At 44.4% G+C, this 22,934-nt stretch overlaps 1 protein-coding gene across 2 annotated transcripts in view; it reads left to right on the forward strand.

Annotated features, from left to right (window-relative positions):
- The window catches only part of TRRAP (transformation/transcription domain associated protein), a 737,638-nt gene that overhangs the window by 98,721 nt on the left and 615,983 nt on the right, over positions 1-22,934 (forward strand). For both annotated transcript variants that reach the window (XM_086940544.1, XM_086940545.1), the window contains exons 19-22: positions 831-996; positions 10,613-10,869; positions 19,963-20,163; positions 20,550-20,701. In XM_086940544.1, the coding sequence (XP_086796670.1) occupies positions 831-996; positions 10,613-10,869; positions 19,963-20,163; positions 20,550-20,701 (776 nt within the window). The remainder of the gene's footprint in view (positions 1-830; positions 997-10,612; positions 10,870-19,962; positions 20,164-20,549; positions 20,702-22,934) is intronic.

Below are 22,934 nucleotides of genomic sequence, written 5' to 3' on the forward strand. Positions count from 1 at the left end.
TAGGCAGAGACATTCAGGCCTGTCCTTGTTTGCCCCTCCAGCACTAGGGGGAGCAGGCAGTTTTCACCCCAAATGCCTTCATTAAACTCCCCTGAATTGAGGATTTTTTTTTATAATGAAACCAGTAATTCTAGGTCCTAAAACGTTACTCACAGTTCTGAGGCGTGAAAGGCTTTTTGTTTGTTAACTCTCTGGGGTATAATAGCTGAGAACCATAGTGCAATTTGAAGCTGTTTCTCTTTCTCCATTGTCGACAACATGTCCTTGATTTTGTCCCTGGGGATCATGCTTTGAAGATGAAGCACATTGGGCCCAATTCACAGAACTAACTTAAGACAAAATCCTAAGCTTACTATCATTTTGGTATTCACAGAAGGCACTTACTCATTTCAGTATTCACAGAAGTTAGGAGTCCTAACTTTAGGACTCCTAAATGCCTTCTGTGAATACTAAAAGTTTTAAAGTTAGGATTTTTCTCAGTTTAGGAGTAGTAAAGTTAGGACTCCTAATTTTAGGACTCCTAAACTGAGAAAAATCCTAACTTTAAGACTTTGAGTATTTAGAGAAGGAATTTAGGAGTCCTAAAGTTAGGACTCCTAACTTCTGTGAATACCGAAATGAGTAAGTGCCTTCTGTGAGTACCAAAATGGTAGTAAGTTTAGGATTTTGTCTTAAGTTAGTTCTGTGAATCTGGCCACTGTTCTGTAAACTTCATCTGAAGTCACTGCTGTCTCTTGTGTGCTTCTTGAACTCCTTTTTTGCAGATCACTAGGAGTTAGGTAAATATTTTTACAACCGATCCTTATTACTTTGTTTTTCCTTCTTTTCAGCCACATTTGCACAAGATTGTGAACAGTTCCATGGAATTGGCACAGACTGCAAAAGAGCCATACAACTATTTTCTTCTTCTCAGAGCTCTCTTTAGATCAATAGGAGGAGGAAGCCATGATCTTCTATATCAGGAGTTTTTGCCACTGCTGCCAAACCTCTTACAAGGTTTGTAAATACTCTTTATATTTTGCTGAACCTATTGCATTAATTAGATAAATCAGTGCTTTAAGCGAGGGCTAGCTTCATAGTGTCTGAGTTTGTTAAACATTCCACACTTGATCAACTTCCTGCAGATCTGCTTTTACTGGTCAAACGTCTACTTTTCCAGGTAGTATACTATGAAGAGCTTTTTTACTTTTGTGTACTTTCTGAACTTTTTTCCAATTGGGTATCCTGGTATTTTGGACTCAGACACTTTGAAATTCTAAATCATTCCCAGGACATGTCCCTTAAACATGGTAGCGCAATTAATTCTTCTGATTAAATCTGCTTCTACGAAAGCCACAGCAATATTTAACAGGCAATGTGGGATTTGCAGCACTCACTTCAGTGATCTTAAAAGCATGGCTCCAGGACTAACAGTGCAGTCCTGAATGACTGTAAAAACTGGGGTCAGAACATTTCAAAATAAGCTATTTCAACATGTTTAAAAGGCTGCTTTCAGTTTTCGATAAGCTGCCCCTAAAAACTACCTTAGAATCTTCAATCCTGAGTGTGGAATGAGTGAAGCTGGCACATTTTAATATTGCCTGTTCATGCAGTGAACAAAATGAGAATTGCCTGCGCACTCCTGATTTTATACTCAAGTATTCTGGAGCTAAACTATTTTGACAAGTGTGTGTGCTGTTTGGTCTAAGGCAGCCAGCCTGAGCAACATCTGGTGGAATCACCACTAGTATACCAAACGCACTACTGTTGTAAAGTATATAACATTTCAAGCACTGTGAACCTTGCTTAAGTCAGGGTATCCAAAAATCAATTGAATATTGGAAAAGAATTAACCAATGTACACTTATTTTATATAAAATTGTCAATTAATTTTATATGTTCATGTACTTGAATATATACAACAGACATTGAAAAATGCACTATTAGTTCATTCAAAAATAACTGAGAAAAGAACAATTCTCATGAAACTAATTGACACTGTCACAATTAAACAGAACAGCCCAATGCATTTCGGGAAGACTCCCTTCTTCAGGGGCACTGCAAGAAAAAAAATAAGGTAAATACATTTCAGTGACAATTTTGTATAACATATGATAAATGCTGTCATTAACGCAAATATATTTTTAGGATTTACTCAGAGAACAGTTCTGGATGGAGTTAACAACGAGGAATACATAGTAAAGTGCCATGATGGACTTATTAGTAGGTCAAATTAAAACACCATGAGTAACCTCTATAGAAGAAAAAATCATGTGATAGAAACATCCACCAAAGAAAAACCTGGTTGTGAAAATATATATGTAAAGTTTGAAACATGATTACTATATTGTGCAAAATAGAAACTGAGAGTATGAATGCCAAATGCTTTCTGTGTGTACTTACTTATAAAAGTGTCGTAAATTTTGCATGGACAAAACTGTCCTAGATAGTGTCTGTGAGTACGTAATATGAGACTGGTGCAACATGCAGGAGAACAAATACCTCTAATTAGGAGAATAACTCACTTATTAATGTGATAGCTGTTGCTTACTCAGAGAAATAAGCTGTTAAAAACTGAATCCTGCTAGGCTAAAGTGAAAAGCGGAAGAAGACGGCATGTATGCGCTATGTTGGAGTGACTGGATGTTTGTTTGGTCTTGGAGCTGAGACACGGAAAAAAATTATTAAGAGTCTGCCAATGTTGTTAAACATCGCGGTGCAACTTAAAAAATATAGTGCCGATTAAAAAATGCTACAATCTAGAAAGCTAATGAATCCGAAAAACGCAATCAAAGAAACTAAAGATAGAGCCCGACTCTAAAATAAAGCCAACGAAATAGTTGAAAAATGGAATAAGAATAGACATAAACAACTGGCCAAGTTGTGTGACTGGCTTAACACTGCCTATCGACAAAGTGAAAGTGTAAAGACTGGAACTGAAAAAAGTGAAGATTATCCAAAACTATTGCAGAAAATGAGAGAACGAAATAAGAGAACAAAAAACAAGACTAAATAATGTCACCCAGTGCTCATCAATGATTTTGACCTAAGAATAACCCCATTAACAAAAAGCGCTAAGACATCTGGAACACAACTTACAATGATGTACTATACATTCATAGGAAACATTGTAGCTCAATCCTGTTCATGCAGTGACCATATATATTTTTTAAAACTATTTGTCTGCATGTGTTATGGTAGATTTTTACTGTTGTAAAAATACGTGTGAACGAAAGTTATCCTTTCCCAAACCAGCTTTGGGAGCAGCAACTGAGCCAATGTACACAATCTGTTGGAATATTTGTCAATATAATCTTTCTAGTGAGGTGTATGGTAATTATAATTCAAAGATGATTTATCATAGAAAAACAAAACTGCCTAAAGCCTCAACGGTGATTAAACCAGTCCACCCTTTTCTCCCTCTCGTTGTGAGAGTAATTCACTGAGACTAGTCCACTCTCTAGCTCCGCTTATTAAGTGCAATATAATTCTCATGGAATAACAAACAGCCTTAGCTGGCCAGCAGTTATCTGCCAGGAAGGCGGGAGAGGTTAATCACTTGATAATATTGTGAGGAGAGTGACCAGGTACAGCTAAATAGTATTACACAGAACTATTGTGAACCTTCCATTACTGCCTTATTTTACTGTATTTATTCTGGTTAGCTTTTGAAGCAGTCTTTTTCTTAGAGACACTTCCTCCATTCATTCCTGTGAAGGACCTTTGTCCAAAACTGGTCAGGTTGATTTTCCTTGGTAAGAAGTTTCTCATTTTAGCAGATCCACTACTCCAGAGGGCAGAGATAACGTTGCATACAGGCAGAGAGCATCCACTATTTTAAAAGGGCCCTTTGGTAAGAGATATCTGGGTGGACTAGCAATAGCCTTAGAGTAAGAACTGCTAAGTATGCTTGTTTGTATGTGAGAACTTACATGGAGATTGGATTAGAATCACTCACCAATAAGTGGCTAGCCATCAGTATAAATAAGGCTTCCTACTGGCAGTGCCTCGGAACACAATAGGACTTTATGAAAATCAGATGCAGATGACCCTACTGTCAGCATCTGCCTGAAGTAGAGATCAGAAGCCTGGCTGTTTTCCCCACGCACACCGGAACTGGAAGCTTGAAGCAAAGGTAATGCACTTAAGACAGCAGACCTGTAGAACTATGACCTATAGTGTAACCCTTTCGGAAGAACATAAAGTCAAAATGGCATCTATAAAGAAGAAATAGCAGGTCAGTGCGAACTGAGACATGTGTTGTAGCCCTAGTCAGACCTTTTCTTTTTTGAGGGAGAGCAGCTAGTGGGAAAATGGCCTGCTTAGACGGGAATTGGTAATGCACATTCACAGATATTGATTTTTACAACTCCATTATTCTTCTACATTTATTTTACAAAAATTCACACCTCTCGTTTCCTGCATTCAATTACTGTCATTTTGGTCTTCCTTTACTCATTAGAGTTGTCTTTTTAGTAAATTGGTTTGCGTAGTTCACTGGTTGAGTTCTTGACTTTAATATCTGAAAGAGACACGTTAGTGAAAGATTCCTTACCTTAGATTATCGCCAGGTGTCAGACTGGATCCGGAAAGCTTTCATCAGCAGTACCCCTGCGCGTCGCTAGGCGTCGTCATGCGGCTCCGCGGGCGTCGTTGGCGTGGTATTCGCCGGGATGACGTCACTGGAGCTACTGTGACGCGCCCACGCGGGCTGACGTCAGTTCTTCCTTTTTCCGTGCCTGCAAGCGCAGATCCGTAGAGTGCGGTACCCCGTCACTTGTTGACTAAGTTATTTTTTTTGATATATTTGTGGGTACACTGTACCCCCTGGTGCATAGGGATAACAGGTTTCAAGCTTTGCAAGGCCTGTCCCGCATGATGTCGCTGACGGACCAGCACTGTGAGTGTCTCTTCTGCTTGGGGCGTGACCACGACACTGAGTCGTGCTCCTACTGCTGGGCCATGGCCCGAAGCTTTGTGGGAGCGTACCCGAAAGTGGCTGGAGGCTCGGGAGTATGTCCCACGTCGTTCCAGGCCCCGGTCCCGTGGCAGGTCGATGGCCCGGTCGCGGAGCAAGCACCATCATTCGAAGTCTTCACACTCTGAGTCCGGTAAGGCGAAGCACAAAAAGTCGAAGTACCTTCGCCGCTCTTCGTCCTCTCGTCGCCGGTCGCGGGACGCGACTGAAGGGGCAGGTGGCCTGCCCCCGCGGCTCCAACGGAACCTGAGCAGTTCCCGTTGGTTTACCCACATTTCCCAGGTCCATCGGCAACTCCGGCCGAATTGCAAGAGTTCGTGTCCGCAATGGCACGTATCTTCGGCCTGTGCGGCCCCGTCGGCACGCCTTCGGGCCCCACTGTTCCGCGTTCCTAGACGTCGCCGCCTCCGGCCCCGACATCGTTGACGCCCAGAGGCCTCAATGGCTCCGGCTGTGGCTCCCGTTCTTGGTGGTGGAACCCATACGGCCCCCATCGACATCGCTGATGCCGGCGTCCACTTCTTTTCCGACTTCGGCACGGTGCCAGAGGGATGTCTCCCGATGCCAATGGGAGACTTTTACCCCTATATTCACCCACACCCTCGTCCACTTGTGGAGGAAGGGGAGGACTTAGAAGGCTTTGAAGACCCTCTTGCAGCACATTACGAGTCTTTCCCCGACTGGGATGAGGATGCAGAGGCCGGTGGCCCGGATTACACTCCGGCACCATCCCCTTCAACTACTATGGAGGAAAGTGCTACCTTTTCCACGGTGCTACGTAGTGTGGCAGAGGCTCTTAACCTCGAGCTCCCTACAGTGGCTGTCAGGACCAACCTACCCACTGAAGTGCTTTGGCCGGCTTCTTCTTCTACAGAATCGCTGTTGCCGTTTAATGATGCACCACTGATGTACTTCTGGGCACTTGGTCCCGGCCCAACACAGGGGCCGCTGTGGACAAGGGTGTGGGACGACGCTATCGCCCGGCCCCGGGCGACCCTGCCTTCCTCACCCAGTACGCTACACCTGAGAGTTTGGTGGTTCAGTCCTCGACGTCCCGAGTGCGTTACCTTCTGCTCCACCGGACAAGGAATCTGAGAAATTGGAGCCGTTTGGGAAGAAGATTTATTCTTCCGCAAGTTCTGGACTACGGTCTGTGAACACTGCCTGTCTCTTGGGCCACTATTCCCATTCTGTATTGGATGCGGTTTAGCAGGTGCTGCCTCAGTGTCCTGAGGGGGCCCGGACAGTTCTCTCCTGCGCTCTTATGAAGGGGAGAGATGCGGCCAAGTTCACTATATGCTGTGGTCTTGATACCACTGATACGCTGGGTAGGACGATTTCCACAACGGTGGAGCTACGCAGTCATGCCTGGTTGAGGACGACTGGTTTTCTGCGGATGTCCAGAATACTTTGATGGACATGCCCTTCGATGGCACTTGCCTTTTTGGTGATAAGGTGGTTTCCACATTGGAGCGTTTCAAAAGCCCACTTCTGTAGTAGGGGATCTCTGTGTATAGTCATAATCTAGTGAATAGTCCCGCCCATGTGCGTGGACCACAGAGCAATCAAAAATAATCTCTTAAAGTGTCGAAAAAATGCAGAATTGCACAGACACTTAAGAGAGAATTTAAAGACATATAATGCAGCCTATAAACAGGCTACACTGTCCAGTACTTCAACTAGAAATTCCACCAAAAATCCACAAACAGCAAAGCCTGTCCAGATTTCCCTTGCCTTCAGCAAAAACCCTCTGGAATGATAGAGAGGAAGACATGAACAGACAAGCCCCATAGGCTGCCATTATGTGGCTCAGAACAGGACACTGTGCCTTTAAGAGAACTTTCCAGAACTTCACAGTATCCCAGAATGCCCTGCAGGTCCCTTTTACTTTCAGTTCTTTTTGAAGGCGTAACACGCCAGACCTGTAGCATTCCTTACATGAATATCTCTCCACCGGGAAGGAGGGCGGGCGCTTAGGACTATAACAGAGATACCCCTACTACAGAACTGGAGTTACAGGACAGAAACTACTCCTTCTGTAGTAGGGGATCTCTGTGTATAGTCATAATCTAGTGAATAGAATGGCAAGCCCATCCCCACACCAAAGCGGCGGTGGAGAAAAGAAATCAATACCACTGTTGTGCGAACAAATTCCGCAGCGAAGCCTGTCCAACCTGAGCATCTGCCCTGGCATCAGTGTCCAGACAGTAATGCTTAGTATGAACCGACTTCCAAGTGGCGGCCTTGCAAATTTTTGCAATCTGCACATGGCCGTCGTGGCAGCTTTGCCCCTGGTGGAATGAGCCTTAGGCTTACCTCCTAAGGTCTTATTAGCTTTCTGGTAACACAGTTGTATGCAGGACACAATTCACCTGGAGATGGACTGCTTAGAGGTCGCAAGACCTGTCCTGACCGATCCATAATTGATAAACAATTGGTCTGACCTACGAATACCTTTGGTCTTATCCAGATAAAATTTCAACACCCTCCTAACATCCAGGGAATGTAGAGACCTTTCCGCTGGGGATGAAGGGTTCTGAAAAAAACGTAGGCAAAGTTATAGTCTGGTTGACTTGAAAATCAGAAATCACCTTGGGAAGAAATTTAGGGTGAGTACGCATAACAACCTTAGCAGCATGAAATACAGTATAAGGTTCTTGGCAACACAACGCCTGAATTTCACTCACCCTGCGGGCCGATGTAATGGCCATGAGGAACGCCGCCTTCCAGGACAGGTGCTGCAACGAAGCCTTATGAATGGGTTCAAAAGGCTCCGTCATCAAACTGGACAGCACCACATTCAAATCCCATGAAGGCGAAGGAAGCCTGACGGAAGGGAACACTTTCTTCAAGCCTTCCAAAAAGTCTTTGATCACAGGGATCTGGAAGAAGGAAGTCTGTGAAGGGCTTTTCCTGTAGGCAGTCAATGCCGCGAGATGAACCTTAATGGAATGAACATTAAGGCCAGACCGCGCCAAATGCAGAAGGTAAGGAAGGATGACATCTTCCTTGCACGTCGTTGGGTCAAAGTTCTTGGACACACACCAGATACAAAACCTTTTCCACTTGTAAGCATAAGAAGTCCGAGTGGAAGGTCGCTTAGACTCCTTCAGTATGTCCATGCAATCTTCGGGCAGATTCAAATGGCTATATTGCACTATCTCAGGAGCCATGCCGCCAAACTCAAGGACGAGAGGTAGGGGTGCAACATCTGCCCCCCGAACTTCGTGAGAAGGTCCGGCCTGCACGCAGCCCTATGTGCGGAAGGAGAGACCGGTGTAGAAGGTCCGTGAACCACCACTGCCTGGGCCATTCCGGGGCAATCAGGATCATCCGTGCCCTTGACTGGGACAGCTTGATGAGCACCGCTGGAATCAGGGGAATGGGTGGAAAAGCGTACACAAAGCTGTTCGACCAGTTGATCCAGAGTGCATTCCCCAGCGTCCCTTGCTGGTAGTACCTGGAGGCGAAGTCTCTGCATTTGCTGTTTTCGGCGGTGGCGAACAGATCTACTTCTGGAGTCCCCACCTTTCGAAGACTTCTCCTAGTACGTTGTCGTTTATGACCCATTCGTGGTTTTCCTGAATCAATCTGCTCAGTGCGTCTGCCTGAACATTCTGCACACCTGGTAGATGGGTAGCCGTTATCGTCAATCCTCTGGCCAGAAGACAGTGCCAGATCGTCTGCGCCTCCCGAGACAGGGTGCGCGATCTCGACCCCCCCTGCTTGTTGAGGTAATACATTGTGGTCGTATTGTCCGTCTGTACAAGCAGCGAGTTGGTCTGGAAGGACGGGGGAAAGGCCTTCAGCGCCAAGTGAACAGCTCTGAGTTCCAGGAAATTGATGTGATACGTGGACTCCATCGGAGACCACGTTCCCTGAATCTGTAAGTCTCCCGAATGCAAACTAAATGTATTTGGAAATGAGGCTCAAATCAAAAAGTAGGTCTTTCGAGGTAAGGAGCCCTGTACATGCGATTTAAAGCACTATGCGTTTTCACTCACATTGAAGACTGTTAATCCTATTCTAGGCGTAAATCTTGCACCAACCTATAAATGTAGTGTTTTATGTTTAGCACTGTGAGATGTGTTTCTTTTTTTTTTTTTATTCTTTAGCAGTGATTTCTGCTTGTATTAAACCTAACTGCCACATTGTGTTTTTTTTAAGTTAACATTTAGTCCTATGGGGATCCAACATGTATTGGACGGCTTTGCGGACTTCTGTCATTGCCGCGGACTGGAGATTAACGCGGACAAAATGAAATTTATGATTTTCAATCTGCTGGCATCTCCCCGCTTGACGCCTATTTTGGGATCTGTCAGACTAGAGAGGGTACAGACGTTCCTGGGGTCAAGATAAATGAAAACTTGTCTTGGGGCCCCCAACAGGTTAAATCTCAACTGAAATTGTCCCAATTGGCGGGGGGAATCCTCAAGATGTCCAATACATTGTCATTTAAAACAGTGAGCCCTGCGCTGGAGATTTATAAAACCCAGGCGAGTGCAGCGGCTCTCTATGGTGGGGAGCTCTGGGGGCACTCTTGCAGGCCCGAAATTTCCAATACGGAAAGCAAATTTATGCGGCAGCTATTGGCGCTTCCCCAAAGTACACCGCTTCTTCTGATAAGGTTAGATCTGGGATTGAGTTTTATACAGAATGAGCTGGCACTAGAACCCCTTAGGTTCTGGCGCAGGCTCTGGATAACGCCAGAACTGCTGAACTACAGGCTAGAACTGAAGGAAATATTAAATTGTAAAAGTGCAGCAAAAATTCCTTGGCTCGTCTTTGCTAAACAGGAATTTGGTAAAGTGGGTCTGCCCGCCCTGTGGCATGATCCGGAAAGGGCCTGCCGTGAGGTTTCAGGCAAGTCCCTCACGAGGTCTTTCATGGATAACAAGCTTAATACTATACTGTATGATTCTCATGCTGGTACACTGACTAAACTGTTTTTAACATTTAAAATATCATACTGCTTTGAGGATTTCATGTACGTTATCTATCCCATTGGATCAAGAAAACTCTATTTACAATGGAGCTATGGTACATTACCCTTAAGGGCTTTTACGAGCAAATGGTCTGCCTCTACGACCAAATCTTGTCCTGGGTGTAGCTGTAGCTTAGAGGATGAACTGCACATACTCCTTTTTTGCCCAGCCTACAGTAAAGCCAGGAAGTACTGGCTAGTACCGTTATGTAAAAACATGGGTTTCGTCCAATGTTTGCATGCTTTGAGAATCCTTAAGATGGATACGTCTGGACACATTGTATTTGCACTTTCAAAGTACTTGTCAGCTATGTGGTCCAAGCGACGATTTTTAATTGCTAATGAATGCCAGGGGTGATTTTAATTATCTTTTATGACTGTATGAGCTGTACTATTTTATGTGTGTTGCGGAAATATATGTTTTATTTGTACTCTTTTATGGCAAAAAATGGTGAAATAAAGATTTTTAAAAAAAAGTTTTTTTTCTTCACAAAGTTTCCATGTATTAGACAGGTTAGACTTTAGCAGTATTTGTATTCCTCGCTCCCTCAAAAACTATTTATAAATAGTGTGTCCACATTATGGCAACTTGCTTGCAAATGAAACCGTTTCAACTAGAACTTTATAATACTTAGTTTGCTCTTGACACATCTGTCTTCTCTGTTTTGTAGGACTGAACATGTTGCAGAGTGGCCTACACAAACAACACATGAAAGATCTTTTTGTAGAGTTGTGCCTTACTGTCCCTGTCCGGCTGAGTTCTCTGTTGCCTTATCTGCCCATGCTCATGGATCCTCTGGTGTCTGCTCTGAATGGGTCTCAGACCTTGGTTAGTCAAGGCTTGAGAACACTGGAGCTGTGTGTGGACAATCTCCAACCTGACTTTTTGTACGACCATATTCAACCAGTACGAGCCGAACTTATGCAGGTAAATGTTGATAGCCATTAAATAAAACCTGAGGTTTTTTTAGAAACAGACTTATCCTTTGGAATATTTAATTACTACTACTTTATATGTGGTTCTCTGTTGTAATATAGGGTTTATCTAGTATCTGACATAACATTAGAATATTGCTGCTTTGTAAATAATCGATTACTCCTTGATAGCTTAATAGTAATGTATACGAAATTTAACTGAGAATTCATTCACAAAATAAGTTTTTGATCATTAAAAATTAAAGAATCTTTCTATCAATTAGGTGATCAATCCCTTTTATGTGGGTTCTCTCTATTGTTCATTGGTCACTCACCTAGTTTATTTATTGTTGTTTTCCAATTTAGCTATAGACCTTTTCCAAATTCATAACATTAGAATACACAGGGCTATTTGCTACCTGTGGGAAGAGATTAGATTCCAATTTTCCTTGTTTTGGTGGTACTTCACTGTGGGATTCTCTCCGATATTCATTAAAATTCAAATGTCTCCACACTTGCACAAGATCCCAGAACACACATCACAGATACATGTGTTTTAAAAATCCATGGCCTAAAAGGCAACATTTGCAGTTCTTTTTATTTTTTTTTATTTTTATTTTTAAATTAAAAAAATCCATTCAACCAAATTAAAACTTAAAAAGCAACTATGACTGAACTACCTCTGCATAACCATTCATAGAGGAAAAGAAAAAAGCAGGGAAAGGTGTCCGAATTGATAAGTAATCGCTGGCATGAAATTGGAAAGAGAGTCTCTTCTGCAAAATTCCATTTACCTCTTATGGGAAATACTATTCTCTCCTCTGTACCTTGTGTGGACAATGCTTCTGCCACTTCAGGAGGTCTGGCTACTTCTGACAGCTGCCATGCAATATTCATCAGACACTTACACGTCTTCCTTTAACATCTCTGATCCTTCAAGAATGATATAAGATGTTGTTTATTCTAGCGATGTTTTGATTAAAAAAAAACAACTAAATAACAGTTTTGTCGAATTTCTGACCTGAAAAGAACACAGTAGGAGTGGGTTAAGAAGGAAATATTCCTGATGTCCGTGCTTCATCAGATCTTCCCGCTACTTCAGGAATGGAATTGGATGCTTTCTTTCTATCTACAGGATGCTCATTTCATTAAAATAATTTCTTCCAAAACACTGGAGTTTCATACATTTTAAAGTTTACACAAAGCATTTCAAATACAAGGTCCTGTCTTTTTGGTTAAATTCCACTCCCTGAACCTTTTTGAAAATGTTGGCAGTGGTTCGGTTTTTCACAGTTTTTCAAAGAAATTGTCTTTGTTTAGCCAAACATAGACTAGTGATTGGTAAATAGCAATAACAATGCAGTTGTTACCATGCATTGCCATTACAAAGCGGCAGTTACCACACATTACCTTTACCAGGCATGTTTTTACAACACATATACCTTTACCACCCATGCCTTTACAACAAACCTATACCTTAGGCAGTGCAAGTTGGCATGGCGCACATGCAGGGTGCCATGTCGTCTGTCATTTTGTCTGTACCAGGCCATGCATGCTACAGTGGCAGTCTGCAGGGCCTAGGTTGAGGGATCCCTTCAGGCTTAATGCTTTAGGTACCTTTTACTAGGGACTTACAGGTGACTGAAGGGCCACTTGTGGATTAGGTTTAGGGAAGAAGCACTGGCACAGGTGGCCTAGATGACGGGTACCTTGTTCACTACAACCACATCAAATACCAGGCAAAAAGTGGGGGCTAACCATGTCAAAATGCATTTTCTCACAATAAACTAGTAGTATTCGAAACTTGACCATACTGTTGGGAAACCTACATAATGCCATAATGGTTTTCTCCTCACTACTGTATTTACCCAGTGAGTCCCTCTCTGAACTTTAAATGATATCTGACATTGAGCTGTATCCCAACTGGACACATTGACCCCCTAACATCTGTCATGTAGCTCCTAGTAATACATGGAATCTGCGCTTTTAGACAACATAAACTAAGGGATTGGTGTTCAAACTGATTCCAGACACCCCCAAAGGATATGTTGGCCTTTAGACCAGCTAGCTCACAGTGCCACTATAAACCATCTAACCTTACCAAGGAGCGAATAGTTTCTGTCAACTATCGAATGTGACAACCCTTGATCTTTCAGGTATTGTGGAAACAGTACGGTACTTTTCGTTCAGTCACTCGTGCTCACTTCTCAGAGAGATTTACAGAATAAATGATGGAGACGTTTTCAATAAGCATTTATTGAACCACCGTCTTTCCAGTATAAAATACGTGTGCTGCGACAACCATTAGGAAGAAACCAATATACAATTGCAAGCACCGACAGAGTAAATAAAAGGTAGAATTCTACCATGGTGCTAAAACAGTGAATATATGCAGGCATATAGGTACATAGCACTAATCAAGTGTACTCCTAAGTTACGAACCCTATTTAAGTGTACCTATGTGTACCTAGCATGTTTGTAGGTGTGAAGCCAAGAACCCCCTTGGGAAAGAGGCAACCACATTACCTGATGGGAAAGAATGAATGACCCCTTCTTGGTCACGAGTTGAACACCCCGCAAGGGATGTCCGACTACTGCGTGCTGGAGTTTCTGCGTGCAGGGTCTACAGCGTCTCGTGTCTGCATGGAAGCTTCTCCTCTGGGTTGCCGAGCGAAGATGTGGTGCTTATATACCCAAAAGATACCCTCAGGGGTTTTACCTAGATGTGTGATGATTCTGTGGGCCTGTCCTTCAAGGATGACGATAGCAGTGCCTTTTGTACAGAGTTATTATACAGACGATTGAAATCCTGATGTGTGATACTAGGAATCTTCATGCATAATAAATTAGGCTAGTTTTTTAAGAAACCCACACAACATTTATTCGGCACATACCTGGGGCAAAAGGACAGCGCCAGGGTCGTTACGTACAGGCAAGGTAGGACAAATGTAGGTAAAAGGTCGTGCAGCTACTTAGGCCTATATTGGGGTACATTGGAGCACGTAACACATCTAGACCCCTATACATTGACTCTACTGGAGTGGACCACTTGAGTCAGAAGATGGGGTTTCAGTTCACTCTGTTTCCTAGTGTTGAAAAAGAGGCCAATAAACGTTCTGCACAGGTCTGCCCAGGCAAGGTTAACACATTTCTATAGTTGCTGTCCCCTGACCCATTGATTGATGTTTTGATTATCACAATGTTTGTAAACCAGAAGGATCTTACAGTCCACTTTTATTTATTTGAGCACAGGATCCTTGGATAACTTGGACCGTAGAGCTAAAGTTCTATAAATCAAGGTCTCAAACTTTATCTCTATTAAACATATGTAGTATTGTATATTGAGCCTAGAACTGCTTGCATTATCGCACTTAGTCCTATGCCATTTTTAAACTGTTCCTTTTACTAACCTGCATATAATGCCCTATTCTTTAGGACATATCAATGGCTTACATTGATTTGTAGCATTAATTACTGTGCAGGTTTTGTTGGAGGATTTAACCCTTACCACCGCTCCCGAGAGTAAGATTTGATTGTAAAACCTTGAACTGCAATAGTACCGGTAAGATAATACTATGAAAAAGTTTGCTGCCCTACAATACCAAACAAGCATTGGCATAGGCATTAGGTCTCGCTTTTGGGACCTTCTAAGTATTTAGTTATGCAGCACAATATCCTTGGTGCAACCACATCAACTGTTGCATGGATAACATTTATTAGTTCCCGAAGGCGAGACCTATTGGCTATGTCAATGCTTGGTGTGGTTGTGGTTGTGTGTGTGTGTGTGTGTGTGGTTGTGTGTGGTTGTGTGTGTGTGTAGTTGTGTGGTTGTGTGTTATGTGGTTGTGTGTGTGTGTGGTTGTGTGTGTGCGTGGTTGTGTGTGTGTAGTTGTGTGGTTGTGTGTTATGTGGTTGTGTGTGTGGTTGTGTGTGGGTGTGTGTGGTTGTGTTTTGTGGTTGTGTGGGTGCTTGTGTGTGTGGTGGTTGTGTGTGTGGTTGTGTTGTGTTTGTGGTTGTGTGGGTGCTTGTGGTTGTGTGTGTGGTTGTGTGTGTGGTTGAGTGTGTGTGGTTGTGTGTGTGTGGTTGTGGTTGTGTGTGTGTGGTTGTGGTTGTGTGTGGTTGGTTGTGTGTGTGTGGTTGTGTGTGTGCGTGGTTGTGTGTGTGGTTGTGGGTGTTATGTGGTTGTGTGTGTGCATGTGTGTGGTTGTGTTGTGGTTGTGTGGGTGCTTGTGTGTGTGTGGTGGTGTGTGTGTGGTTGTGTTGTGTTTGTGATTGTGTGGGTGCTTGTTGTGTGTGTGCTTGTGGTTGTGTGTGTGGTTGGGTGTGGGTGTGTGTTGTGGTTGTGTGTGGTTGTGTGTGTGGTTGTGTGTGTCTGTGGTTGTGTGGGTGCTTGTTGTTTTGTGTGTGGGTGTGTGGTGTTGTGGTTGTGTGTGGGTGTGTGGTGTTGTGGTTGTGTGTGCGTGGTTGTGTTTGTGTGTGGTTGTGTGTGCATGGTGTGTGTGGTTGTGTGGTTGCGTATGTGTGGTTGTGTGTGGTTGCGTGTGTGTGTGGTTGCGAGTGTGTGGTTGTGTATGGTTGCGAGTGTGTGGTTGTGGGTGGGTGTGTGTGTTTGTGGCAGTGTGGTTGTGTGTGTGTGTGTGGTTGTGGGTGTGTGTGTTTGTGGCAGTGTGGTTGTGTGTGTGTGGCTGTGTGTGTGGCTGTGTGTGTGTGTGGCTGTGTGTGTGTGTGTGTGGCTGTGTGTGTGGCTGTGTGTGTGGCTGTGTGTGTGGCTGTGTGTGTGGCTGTGTGTGTGGCTGTGGTTGTGTGGGTGCTTGTCGTTTTGTGTGTGGTTGTGTGTGGGTGTGTGGTGGTGTGTGTGTGGTTGTGTTGATTTGTTGTTGTGTTTGTGGTTGTGTGGGTGCTTGTGTGTGTGGTGGTTGTGTGTGGTGGTTGTGTGTGGTGGTGTTTGTGGTTGTCTGTACTTGTGTGTGTGGTTGTGTGTGTGTGTATGTGTGTGTGTATGGGTGTGGTTGTGTGCTTGTGTGGTTGAGTGTGGTTGTGTGTGGCTGTGTGTGTTTGTGTATGTGTGTGGTTGTGTCGTGTGTGTGTGGTTGTGTTTGTGGATGTGTGTGTGACAGTAATACTAAAAGCATCTCAAAATAAAGGAACACAAACATCGAGTTTGTGGAAAGAGAAAGTACATTGTAAGTCAAACGGGCGCAGCAAAGCATTAACACAACATGTTCTTTGATGTTTGATGTTCTTTGAACAAGAACATCAAAGGGGCGCTGCTAAAGTGATCGCGAGCGAAAGTGATCTTGGGTGCTTAATGAGTATGACAAGGTTTGCCATTTGGTGCCTCTGCTCCTAAGCGCGCTCCTATGCACATGCACTGTAGCTCTAGGCTGGCCATGGTAGCATTTGTTGAGCCTTCACTAAACGTTTTGCCAGATCAGCGCATGCGCTGGGTCATGCGAGACCTAAAAAGGCCTCCTAATCGCAATGTTGTGGACTCCTTGGGTCTTTGAGAGAGAAATAGTCAGTAGGGCCGACTGAAGCACTGTTGGCTTAACCTTGGGTGTTCTCTTAACTACCCTGTATTTTCTTTGTGAGCCTTGTAATCTTGAGTGTTTACTGGAGACACGCTCTTGGTCAAAATCCTAGCTATGCAGACCTGTGTAGTATTGGGCATCAGCATGGTAAAGCCTGAGGAGTGACTCTGATTCTGTTACCCTGGGGCAAGAAGGAACACCTAATTACATAGCTGCCTGTTGAAGAGCTAGACTTAATTTTCAAGGTGTGAATTACCCTTGGGTAGACCTCATCAGTGTCCATTCGTGTAAAGGGCCTTCATTAGAAACGTGAAGCTCTGAGCTAGGCCTGGAGCCGAGACGTTGCCACAGCCAAGATGCAAAGGAGGAAGCAAGAGCATAATCTGTTTTTCCGAACTGCTCCATTGCCTTGACACGTTGAGTCCCTTGAGCCTGCTCATGCACCTTCCCCTGTAACACCTCATGGGTATAGGTCCCATTTTTGCAGAGTAAATGTTGGTGTTAGATCTGGGGGTCTCTAGTTGGCAATGGTATTCACCTTTGTCCAAATAGGGACTCTTTCTTCTAAGTCGGGATAAGGGGATTACACTCCGTAATAACCATTGCTCACCCCCTTGGTAGCTTGGCATGAGCAGACAGGCTTATCTCCGAGGCAGTGTGTTAAGTATTTGTGAATATACACAGTAATACAGTGAAAACACTACAGATGGACACAACACAGGTTTTATAAAAGTAAGTATTCTTTATATAGACTTAACACAAGACCACAAACGACAAAAATCCACAATACTATACTTAAAGTAGACTTAAAGATGATAAAAGTTGCTTAGTTCAAGTTGATGATAAATGCGACAAAGTTCTCAACAAAGTACCTGGATGCGTAACGTAAAGTGAACAAAAGGCTCGCAAAAGGGGAGATGCGTCTGTTCCGTGATCCGGGGGAAATGAGGCGTCATGCCTCAATGCTTGCGCAGAGTAGGGGATGCGTCGTGATCCTTACCGGTGCAGAGGGAATGTGTAGATTCTCGGCCTGCGGGCCCTCTGCAATACGCAAGATGGCGCCTCGATGCGATGATCTGGTTGCGATGAGAGAAGATGAGGCCCTTTATGCAACGATGCGATGACGATGCGTAGACGCCCTGGCAGCCTTGCGACGACTCTGTACTTTGGAGCCGCGACAATCTCTGCGACACGCTCCTACGGTGATGTGATGGCGACTCTTTTGATTGCGTCACGCTTCTCCGGTGATGCGACAGCAGGCAGCTTTGACGGAGACACGCTTCTCAGGCGATACGACTATCTCAGCTGCGGCAGCGACACGCTTCCTCTCGATGCGTCGCACTTCCAGCTCCCAGTGACACGCAAATGTCTGTAGATAGAATTCCCAGCAAGGAAATTTACAGGGGGAGCTGGTAGTGAGGATTTTTGTCCCCCAGATTCAGCAGGAGGCAAGCACAAGTTCAAGCCCTTGTAGAATTTTCTGTTGATGATGAAAGTCCTTAAAAAGTTCCTTCTCCTTTCCTTGGCAATAAAGCAACCACTGAAGGCCAACCCAGCAAACAGCACACTGGCAGAGGGGCAGTCCAAACTCCTGCCGCTTCCTTTGGTTCTTCTCCTTGGCAAAAGGTTTCTTGTTCCAGAAGTAATCTAAAGTCCTTGGGACTGGGTCCCAATATTTATACCCCAAAATCCTTTGTTCTCTGAAGGCAGAGAGGCCTCTGCCTAGTCCAAACCAGTTCCTGAGCACTTTGTTTACAGGACTCCTTCCTTCCATTCACTGTGCAGGGCAGAGACATCAGACGCCCCACAGGAGGTGGAGCCAGCACAGGGGAGGGAAGGCACAGCCCTGGAGCACTTTGTTGAAATGGTTGTGTCTCTCTTTTGACAGTGCAGGGCAGAGACATTAGACAAACCACAGGAGGTAGTGCCAGCATTGTAGAGGGAAGGCCCAGCCCTATTCAAGTACCAGGTGCAACTCCTCCCTCCCATCTAGAAGCAGATCTCTATTCACCACTGGGCTGCCCCAGCCTGTCTCCTAGAATCCCCCAGCCCTGTCACTCACAAACCCAGACAAGGAATACACAACCTACCAGAGGCAGGCCTGGACAGTTAGGCAAGAAAATACCTACTTTCTAAAAGTGGTATTTTCAAACACAGAAACCAACTTTACTAAAAGATGTATTTTATCATTCTGAGTTCAGGCATACTATATTCGAATTTCTACCATGTTCCCTGAGTCAGTTAGGATTATAAGATGTAATAATCTAACTGCTCATTCTAGACTATGGAGAACAGGTAGCCTTGCAATAGTGAAAAACGAAAATGGCTGTAATTCACTATTAGGACATGCTACACACATCAGAGCATGTCTTACCTTATACTTACAATGCACCCTGCCTTGTGCCTACCATAGGGGTGTCTAATATGAAGCAAATGGAAGGTTTAGAGACTGGCAAGTGGGTGCACTTGCCAAGTCGACATGGCAGTCGCAGACTGCACACAGGCCTTGCAATGGCAGGCCTGAGACACACTTTACAAGCTGCTTCTGTGAGTGGCACAACCAGTGCTGCAAGCCCACCAGCAGCATTTGATTTACAAGCCCTGGGCACACATGTTGCACTGTACTAGGGTCTGACAAGTACATCCAATAACCCAATCATGGAGTCACTAATAAGTACATCAATTTAACATAGGGAGCACTTGCACTGTGGCACTGAATAGCAGTGGCACAGTGCCCAAGCATATAAACAGCAAAAACATATCAAAACAGAGGAGGCAATCAGTAAAAAATGAAAGGGAGATTCACGCCAATGATGCCAGGTCTAACAGTTGGGTAATTGACTTGTTATATTTTTTTGTAGTTAAAGCAAAAAGGAAGTCTGACTCAATAAGATTGAGCATGTTGGGGCATGGCTTGGGGATCCATCTGCACAGACCTCCTTATTGTGGTTTGACCTTTAAGGTGCTTGCATAATTCTTGGCAAACATTGTAATCTATACTTAAATTTAAGGGCCGTTGTTTCAGTCTACTTCAGCCATTGCCTTCTTGTTTTCCCCAGAACCATCAGGCATTGGGTTGAAACATCAGTCCACAGGACTCTTTCAGTTGGTTGTTTGGATGTAACTTTCCTCCTCTCTTTTAAGTCTGTGAGTGGGCCCTGTAGTTCTGGGGAGTGAGCGTTGAGAAAAGTATCTAAATAATGGATGCTGCAGAAAAGCATTGATTTATTTTCTGTAGCATCTATTTTTCAAATGCTTTGGTCTGCACTTGTTCCGCAGTACAATGGCAAGCGATTGCAAACATCTAAACTATTGACTAGGAAGAAAACCTAGTTTGTAAAGAAACCAGTGGGGAGTTGAAAGAACAAAATATTGTGATGCCTAGCTTGTACGTATGTTACTTCGATACTAGCTCTCTCTGCACTAACTTTTAAGTACTTGTAAATGAAGCCAAAATTCACACTCTTGTTTGTCATTTGTACTCACTCATAAATGATCATTGCAAAGATAGTAATGTAAAGTTGAATATTGAAGCTCCATATATTGGTCTGACACAAAAATGTATTATCTGTTAGGCTTTGTGGCGTACGTTGCGCAATCCCACTGACAACATTTCCCACGTGGCGTACCGTGTACTTGGAAAGTTTGGAGGAAGTAATAGGAAGATGTTGAAGGAGTCCCAGAGGCTGCAGTATGTTGTCACCGAAATACTTGGGCCTAGCATTACAGTGGAATTTTCAGACTGTAAGGCATCCATTCAGCTGCCAATGGAAAAGGTGAGAGTTGCTTTTCTCTGCCATCCCAACACCATATTGATATATACTGCCTAGAATAGAGGTTTACAGTTCAGTTGCATGCATGTCCTACCCTAAATGTGATCCACTACAATGATTGATTGATGCTTTGTGTCCCCCTCATTCCATTTCTAATACTGTTTTCACTATTTCTGATGTGGGCTGAGAATAATTCTGTCTTTGCATATACTGTGCTATGGGTGTGTCTTGATTAGTTAACTCCCTTTCTCAGAGCTGAACAATAGATTTGCATCTTTTTTCTTGATTCTTGTCGGCTGCCTTGAGAAATTGTGCCCACCGGTATTTTTTTCCATGCCGTCATGATTTTGAAGTTGATGCTGACCTATTATTATTTGTTGTTTTTTTAGGCAATTGAGACAGCCCTGGATTGCTTGAAGAGTGCAAACACAGAGCCGTACTATCGAAGACAGGCTTGGGAAGTGATCAAGTGCTTCCTAGTGGCTATGATGAGCCTTGATGATAACAAGCATGCCCTATACCAGCTCCTTGCTCATCCGAAGTAAGATGTACTTCATTATTATATGATAAACAAAATGTTGGATTGCATAATTTCTAGAGGCTTTATACTCCTGGTGAAGTCTACCCTTGTGGATAGAGAGCTGGCGAGTCAGCTTGTGGTCTCTGAGACCCAGATGGTGTTGAAAAGGGAGCATAATTGTCCCATGGGAAGGGTTTTTTAATTCCATACAAGTAGTTTCAGTTTAGAGGAGGTAGATTTCATGCCTGCACTTCTGTGTCATTTTCTGATGGGCATTTCTATCTGCTGATTCTTCATCTTTTGAATCTCCCTTGGTACTAGACTGGATCTGGAAGCTTTGCAATTACTCCCAGTGCCGCCATTTGGTATCACCCAAACAGGTTGTACTACTTCCCTTTTGATATAATTCATATCTGTATAATCTGCCATATACGTGTTAATGTCCAAGCCCGGACCTAGAGCTCTTTTTTTGTCCTTTATACTGAATACTATTCAAAAATCTTAATTGGCTGTGTATTTCTTTAGGGTCATGTCAACCGGAATGTGTTGGGCTTCAAGCATTTCCACGCTTCTCTCAAGCTGCTGTCTGTCTCATATATTCGCAATGTCTGCCTCATGTCGGGCCTCAAACAAGCTTTTGGGAACTTCAATTGTGTTACCATCAGTTACTTGTGTCTTTAGGTTGATCGACCTGGTTCGGAACTATCCTAAGACCACTACAGTGCTGTGAGCGGCTTCACTCGCTTAGCCAAAGGCCTCTCTATTTGCTCCAGCGTCAGTGTTGCACTCTGTGCTGTTGACGCTGATCCTGGAGTCAGCTCGTTGTATGCCCCCAAAACATCCCATTTTAATTTGGGCAAGAGTGAAGGTGCAAGTGCCTATTAATGATGGTCTGCCTCGAGAGTTCCTACTTTCTATTCAACAGTTTGCCAGGTTCGAGCCAACTGCCCTCCATTGTTCTAATGATGACGATAGAGGTTTGATAATATTGCTCCTCCACTCTACATAGATGGAGTCACCTTGCAGAATGAAAGTGGATTGGACACATCCCCTGCATTTGAGCAGGAGTGCCTGTAAGGACCACTGTAGGAAAGAAAGTGCCCCTTTTTGTATGGTTACCCCCCCAAATTTCTGCCTGACATCTGGTGCAAACTGCCTTGATGTGCCCTAGGCCCCTGCCAACCAGGTACCCAGGTCCTGTGTTCTTTCCCAAAACTGTACCTTTGTACCCACAATTGGCACATCCCTGGTCACAGGTATGCCCCTTGCAAATTATACCATGAGTCCCAAGGGCACTGTGACCAAGGAAGGCCTCTAAGGGCTGCAGCACATATTGTGCCACCCTTAGAGACCCTGTACCTTAACACCCATACATTGCGATTGCAGGCTGCATGTTTTGGTGCAGAGAAATGTGAAGAGTCTGCATGGCACACATCCCTGTGTGCAATGCCTGCAACACCACTGCCTCAGGCCCAGGTAAGTCATCCCTCTATCAGGGTGCACAGGCCCTCAGGTGAGGGTACAGTGGCATGAACCTTGTACCCCTACAGTGTCTAAGCCCATTCTTAGAATGTGTAAGTGTATTCAAACCATAAAGAGTATATGGTCTGGGAGTTGGTCATTACAAACTCCACAGTTCCATAATGGCTGTACTAATAACTGGGAAGTTTGGTGGCAAACTTGACCGTCACACTAAACCCACACTGATGCCAGTGTGGGATTTAATTCCAAATGCACTCGGAGGACATCTTCGAGATGCCCTCTGAAAAACGACTTAACTCTAGTGTCTTGGCTGGCTGTCTGCTCGCCAGCTGCCACTCCTAGACCTGTTTCTGGACCCCTTGGTCGAGAGCCTTCCCGCTCTCTGGTGTCCTGAAACAAAGCACATCCGGGGCAGAGGTGTCATGCCTCCTCTCCCTGGATGGGCTGCTCCACGAAGGGGAAGCTTCAAAGGCATGCCACTGTTGGAAGCTGTCCCTGCCTTTTGCTGCCCACAGCAACTGGCTCCCACTGGTTCTGCCCGCCACTTTGGGTGGGAGAATTGGCAGGGAAACCAAGCTAGGAAGAGAGATATGCCCACCTTTGCCAACCCCACCCCTCAGATGGGGGAGGTGTGGTGCAGCCCACATCTCAGTCCCCTCCATCTTGAAGATGTGGGGACTCCGCCAATTAGAGAGAGGCTCATGCCCCCTCCCACTCAAGGGTGGCATAATAGTGGATGTACCAACCCAAAAGAAGGGACCCATTGTTCCCG

The sequence above is a fragment of the Lissotriton vulgaris genome, chromosome 10, assembly GCF_964263255.1.
Source record: "Lissotriton vulgaris chromosome 10, aLisVul1.2, whole genome shotgun sequence".
Lineage (NCBI taxonomy): Eukaryota > Metazoa > Chordata > Amphibia > Caudata > Salamandridae > Lissotriton > Lissotriton vulgaris.